General features: G+C 37.3%; 1 protein-coding gene across 2 annotated transcripts in view; it reads left to right on the top strand.

Moving 5' to 3' along the window:
- Positions 1 to 6,548, top strand: part of cadm3 (cell adhesion molecule 3) — a 177,043-nt gene that overhangs the window by 1,519 nt on the left and 168,976 nt on the right. For both annotated transcript variants that reach the window (XM_015387098.1, XM_015387087.1), the window contains exon 2: positions 170 to 327. In XM_015387098.1, coding sequence (XP_015242584.1) covers positions 237 to 327 — 91 coding nt within the window. In that variant the 5' untranslated portion in view covers positions 170 to 236. The remainder of the gene's footprint in view (positions 1 to 169; positions 328 to 6,548) is intronic.

The raw sequence follows: 6,548 nt of genomic DNA, 5'->3' as shown, positions 1-6,548 counted from the left end.
AACACACAGAGTTTATTATGGCAAAAGCAGATCGATGAACACACAGAGTGACGCGTGAGTACCGGGTGGGCCAGGCGTTTATTCACTCAGTGGCTGGGGACGCAATTAGTGGTCAGTTGGCCGGGTCTGCTTGTTGTTATAGCTCCTCCATTGTGTTCCCCCCCTGCAGGTGACACTCCAGAGCCTCTCTACCCTCCTGAGCTTTCAGCGAGATAGGCGGATCTGTGTGCCAGACCATGGCCTTCCCATCAGCCCCCTCTGCTCTATGGATTGTCAGCTTATTGACTGCACTATTCGCAGCTGCGGTTCACAGCAACATTGTCAATGGTAAGCACATCTCTCTCTCTCTCCCTCTTCAATTATCTTTCTTCCATTCTCTTGCTGTCTCTCCTGGGGCCTCTGACCTCTCTGACCCTCCATTTTTGCCTACATTGAAGGTGTCCTAACTGTCCACGTGTAATTTCCTGTATTATGGAAAAGAAAGCAAAGAACCATTACTAAGCACATGGAACCCCCATTTCACTGGAAGTTTTATTGTTTTTTTTGTGTGGAATGTGCATGGCTTGCACGGGCTGCAGCTCAATGTCCGTGAAAACTCATAAGCCAATGCAGAGGTGATACAGTTTCCCTCGTGCTTCTTATTCCTTAATATAGAGCCCTGCAAATTATTTGCACTACTTTAAAGGTGTGGCATGTATTTGTGTTTGCTTCCCTACAATTGAGTCAATATTCACTGCAACTGCAGCGGCAAATCCATATGAGGGTATGTCTCTAACAGATTTGCAAAATTTAGAGACTAAATGCATCCCCAAAGCATAAAGTTGGTAGCAATCTGTCTGAGGCCTAAGATGCAGTGTTGATTTCTACTGTGCATTTTTTTTTATATAGTAGGTCAATAAATTGATCTTACCTTACCATCAAATCTAGAAAGAGATGTCTCATTCTACTTTGCAAGATGTGGCAAGCTCAGTTTGACTGGATGAAAAAGGCCCGTTGAGATCATGTTTGAAGGTTGGCCACAATTGTGAGTTGGATTTGGGTATTGGCTTTGACTGAGTCATTCTAACACATAAATATGCCTTGGTCTAAGCCTCTTAATTGAAAATCTGGCCATAAGTTTATTTAACTCTGTCCTGCTGTCAGTATAATCTGCTTCCTGTCAGGATTCTTTTGCAGCTTTTAGCAGGTTTTATTCAAGTATTTCTCTGTATGTACCTCAATCCATTCTCGAATTAACTCTAGCCTGCTTGACTGTGCCTTGGGAAGAAATTTTCCCACAGCATGATGCAATGAAGATTGTATGCCAGGTTAGTTTCACATTAAATTCAACATTTTGTAAATAAAAAAGTCAAATTCCAATCTCATCTTCTCAGGGCTGCTTGTTTTACTTGTTGCTTTTTCCCTACATAGTCCATCCCAACCCTGGCCTTCAGGGCTCTCCATCCTCCATATGTAAATGTTTTCTTCTTCCAACTTATGTTATTAAATGTGTTTGCATACCCTGATGTCATGTTAGAGAGCTGATGCAGTTGGTTCAATCAGGTGTTCTGCATTAGGGTAACAAAGGCATGAAGGACAGAAGAGACTTAGGAATTGGGACGGGAACAATTGCTCTTATATGAAGCAAGATTTGCTCACATCCTCTATAAAATCTGCTACAAATTTTGCTACATTTTATTTTGGGGTTCTTGAGTGAAGGGGTTTAATCAAAACACAAAACATATATATTTTTAATTTGTATTAAGAAAAGAAAAAGAAAATCAGATACAACTTAATTTCTATATTACACCTACACTTTAGTCGGTGTTGGTCAGCCAATCCTGTTATGATGCAATGCAGGTGTAATGTGACTTAATGTGAAAAAATAATCAAGTGCAACTTTTTGAAGCGACCAGAGAAAGCAGACCTTTAGCTCTTAGCATCTTGCTTTATTTTTCCTATCCACTTCAAACCATCTGTCTATTATAAAGTTTCATGCAACCTGGGAAGAAAAGACTATCATCTTGTGCTTTCACAGATTAGAGTCAAACACATTTCCACACACATACAGCCTAGATACAGAACACTCGTCATGGCTAAAACCGTAACTGCGGCTGAGGCGGATGGTAAGAGAGGATTTGATGAGAGAAGCACTTTGTAATGATATCATCCCTGCTGCGAGTACCAAGTGAGCAGGAATACACTGTCCAATGTGCTTCCCAATTACATAACTCTCAAGTGACTGCCTGCCGGTAATACAACCTTCAGAGGGCAGCTTGTACCCGACACAAAATGGCGTTGCACGATTGGCTCTCAAGCCACTGAAAATTGATTGACATAGGTAGAATGTTGTTGCCATTTTCTCATTATAGTTGGGATTTAATTGCACTGAGTGTTTGGCACATAACTGGCAAAGAATTCAGCAGGCAAGGAGCCATCTAAGAGACGTTTTCTGATTTGCATTTGGAATACATGCTCTCAAGAGCCCTCTGCATTCAATTGATCTCTCCCACACTTTTTGTGCAATCATGCCATATTTGTGGAAGTATGATGTGCAAAACCACATATCTTGGAGACTTCTTTGACATATTTTATCCATATGTTTTGATTTTTTTTTGTGCAAGGATTTTCAATGTGTTCCCCTTGTGGTCAGGAAACACTAGTGAGTGAGGAACAGTCTGGATGTGCTAAGATGAATAAGAAATTCTAATGAGGTGCTTAAAGGAGAAGAAAAGGCCAAATATTCACCCAGACTAGGGCTCTGATGACAGAATATCAAACTCTTATCACCATGCTGACCCAGACACATGTAGGTGGTCATTGAAACCCAGGTAGAGGTTCATTATTTGGGCCCCAAAATGATTTTGGCTCCCGCTCAGAAGCGTGTCACATTTGATTAAGGTGTGCCCATAGGGAGGCCTGCCCATGCGTGACCAATTCTTGCTTTAGTTTCACCTGAGCACTGTTTTACATTATCATGTCAGTCAACGAGAGTAATTAAGCCTGAGACGTCTGACAGCATTTAGGAGATGAGAAAACACGTCAAAGAGTGAAAGTGAAGCGGGGGCTGAGAGATGGAGCGCTGGCCTGTACCACAGTTTTAATCTGCATGTTTTAATCGTAGTTGTCTCGATTTCTTTTTGATAAAACTGTCATTATCGAATTGGCCCTATCAAATCCACTTAATGCACCTGCTTTGAAATGAGTCAGATTTAACTGAAAAGCTTTTTTTTTTCAAGAATACTAAAATAATAGAATTACATTTCAGAAAGGGAATACTATCTCAGTGTGTAGAGTTCAAAATTAAATTACACATTTTATTGTTGACAAAAATATTCATATTTATGTACATACTGCTCCTTTTATTGTTTCTTTTATCTCATCATTCATTTAGATTATAATCTTATAGTCTGTATGTTTTGAGTGTGTAAAACCAAAGTCAAATACTTTGTTTGTCCACATTAGTGTCATTACTGAATCCACTCTTCAATTAAAGGCATTTAACACTTATAATTGTCCCAAAGGTGTTAAAGCTTCCCTATCATTGACTAAAACATGTTTTGACTGGAGACTTAAGATGGACGGACATGTTTGGATAGGATCCCAGTTGCGCTATACACTTTTAATTTGTTTGTTGTAAATTTCACATTTCTTTAGCAGGTGCTCAAAGTTTAGGATATTAAAAAAAAAAAATCCTAGTTTTGATTTGAGCCTAAACCTGATTTCTCTAATACTGTTTGTTTACCAATGCTTAATTTGAACATGCATTCTGACATGTTTTACTGTTTTGTAACTCCTGAATGATGTCAGTTGCACAGAATTTTAGGAACAGGAAAATGAGAGTTTCATTTTGGGTCGCATATTTGTGGCGAGTTAATCCACAAATGCCATTAAGAACATGAGGACTACAATTAGTTCAAAACGTTCTTTTTAAATCAGAAAAAGGTTTGTGCTACTGGTAGTTTAGGGCCAACTTTAAAAGACAGATGAAGCTTCAACCCATTGAGTTGGAGGTAATAATGATAATAGTTACTGTACTATTCAGCTTAAGCTGCAAAGCGGGAAACCGTGCATCACCCTCTCAATGCCACTGCCAACACTGGAAAAAATGAAAATCTAAATAAGTAATTTTTATTACTTATTTTATTTATTATTACTTACTTTTTGAATAAGGTAAAAGAAGCATTCTGACAATGGAACAAGACAATTTACTCTTAAAATAAGAAAACACAATTGCATTTTCTAATTTCAAGTGCATATTATCTAATTATTTTATTTTAAGACTGAAAATACTAATTCCATTGGCAAACTATCTAATTTACCTGCTAAAATTAAAGGTAAATACACTTAATCTAAGAAATTTGTATTTATCTGTAGATTGTTTTTCCAGTAAAACCAGTCGCTGCATTTTCACTTCCCCACCAGTAGGGGGCTGTATCCAGGGGAGAGCAGGCCTAGGCCTTACCTCTGATGACACTGAGTTGGTCTAACCTTCCATATTCAACCTGAATCCAGCTTTCCTTAGAAGTAATGGCAACTTCCACATTGATGGCAAAGGATAAGTCAAAAAGAGTTATATTTGAAAGGATTCCTCTTCACTAGAATATACTTCCTGTGACATTGTTTTCACAGAGACATAGGAATGTCCCGATACTACAATTTCAAACTCGATATTGATATCCAGGAAAGATTTTCAATACTGAATACCGGTTAGGGAGATACAGCTGTTTGATTATTCTAGTTGGCACAGTCAAGCAAAGTTCCCCTAAAATCCTGTGGAGCTGTTTTTAGGTTGCCAAATATCATATATATCTAATTATAGAAAATCGATAATAAATGTGGGATTTAGACCTTTACTTCATGTGACTGGCGAGATGTGGAACAGCACCATCAAGCCACTCCCACATGATGCAGCCAACAGTCACTGATCAGGGTAGGATCCAACCATGAAGGATCACCTGATTCTGTGTTATCAGAGACATCTTCAAACCTGCATTAGTAAGAATGCAAAAAGAAGAATCTTTAGCAAAGGAACATGACTTCCTGTTTTAAGTGGGCGGGACTACAGTGATTCAACAAATGAGGATTTATTTATTGACAGTCTGAGATAACATAGATGGTGAAGTAAAGTTTTGATCTTGTTTTTAAAGGTTATTACATGATGAATATTCTATGTTTAGAAGTAGGGTTGAAACAAATATTCGTATTAATCGTGATTAATCGATTATTTTAATAATCTTCAACTAGTTTAGTGAATGATTAATCGTTAACTGGAATAGAGAGACTGTAAAACATGCCTTTAGCTGACAGAGAAACCCACTTAGAGCAGTAATTATACCAAAATAAAAAAAGTAAACATTTTGCATTTAAGATGAAAATATTTTCTGTCTTTCAATATGCTCTATCCAGAACTCGTCAAGCGGAAAACGTTTAGTTTCAACTGGTTTAATTACACAAAAAGTCTTCTTTAAGGGACCTTTCTATCCGATTAATAATCGATTAATTGAAAAAAATAATCAACAGATTCATCGATTTGCTAATGGTCGTTAGTTGCAGCCCTAGTTAGAAGAGAGATTTTAAGGCCCATTAAGCACTGATGCAGCAAAAAGCTTTTGATAAAATGGATCCCAAATACCTGAAATCTATATTTAGTTAAAAGTCTGTTACTCAAAAGCAGTAGGAGGAGTTTTTCATAAGATACATAAAGAGAATAAAAGAGATAAATTTATTGCCTTAAGCTAAAATGTCTGATTTTCTGTTTGGTTTAAAATTTGGCTTCAAGAGACTTTTTTGTAAATCCTGAGAGAAAATATCTAATCTACCTTAACCCTGTGCACTAAATGTCTCAATTTCTTGCTCAAAACTTGGTGTAGTCCTGATTAGTGTAATGCTTCTAGGGAGCGCTGCGAAAGAATTAGGCCACGGCCACCAAATGTGCAGATTTGATTATCTATGTGCAAAGTAGAGGCAAACATATGTAAGGCTGCATTGCTACACCGCCAATCCCACACCTTCTATGAAACACTATCTGTGTCTGAAAGAAAGTGAAACCGGTTTCTTATCTGTCTTTTGACAGAGTTTCAAATTGATTTGGTCAAGATGTTCAGTATTTACAATTTGCATATCTGATCATAAGCAAATGATCTGCATATTCACAAGCAGAGGGCAAAAAACCCTGTGCCTGCTGTTGTACTCAGCACAATATAATTTTTTTTTAATATATGTTTATCAAGTTTTCAAAGTGTAACATACAAAAATTATACACAACAGTATAATATATATTCAACAAATTACGGTCTAAGAAAAAATATACTCTTACAATAGAACAACAATATAAGTTTTATTTGGTTTTTGGATTAGCTTTGCAACATGCTATCAATTTTGCAAATGGCTTTAAAGAATAATTTCAAATATTTTGTAGGTGAGGCTTTAGGCAGAGTTACACAAACATATTTTGGATCCCCTGTTGGGATTTGGTAGGTTAAATGACTTCGTTTCGAGTAAATTCTGGATGCTACCCACTCAGGACACTTGGAATACATTGGACGAGCAGTATGGAGGAATATTGA

This window comes from Cyprinodon variegatus, unplaced genomic scaffold, assembly GCF_000732505.1.
Source record: "Cyprinodon variegatus isolate N-32 unplaced genomic scaffold, C_variegatus-1.0 Scaffold17, whole genome shotgun sequence".
NCBI classification, from domain to species: Eukaryota; Metazoa; Chordata; class Actinopteri; order Cyprinodontiformes; family Cyprinodontidae; genus Cyprinodon; species Cyprinodon variegatus.
This window is presented reverse-complemented; position numbering and strand designations above follow the sequence as displayed.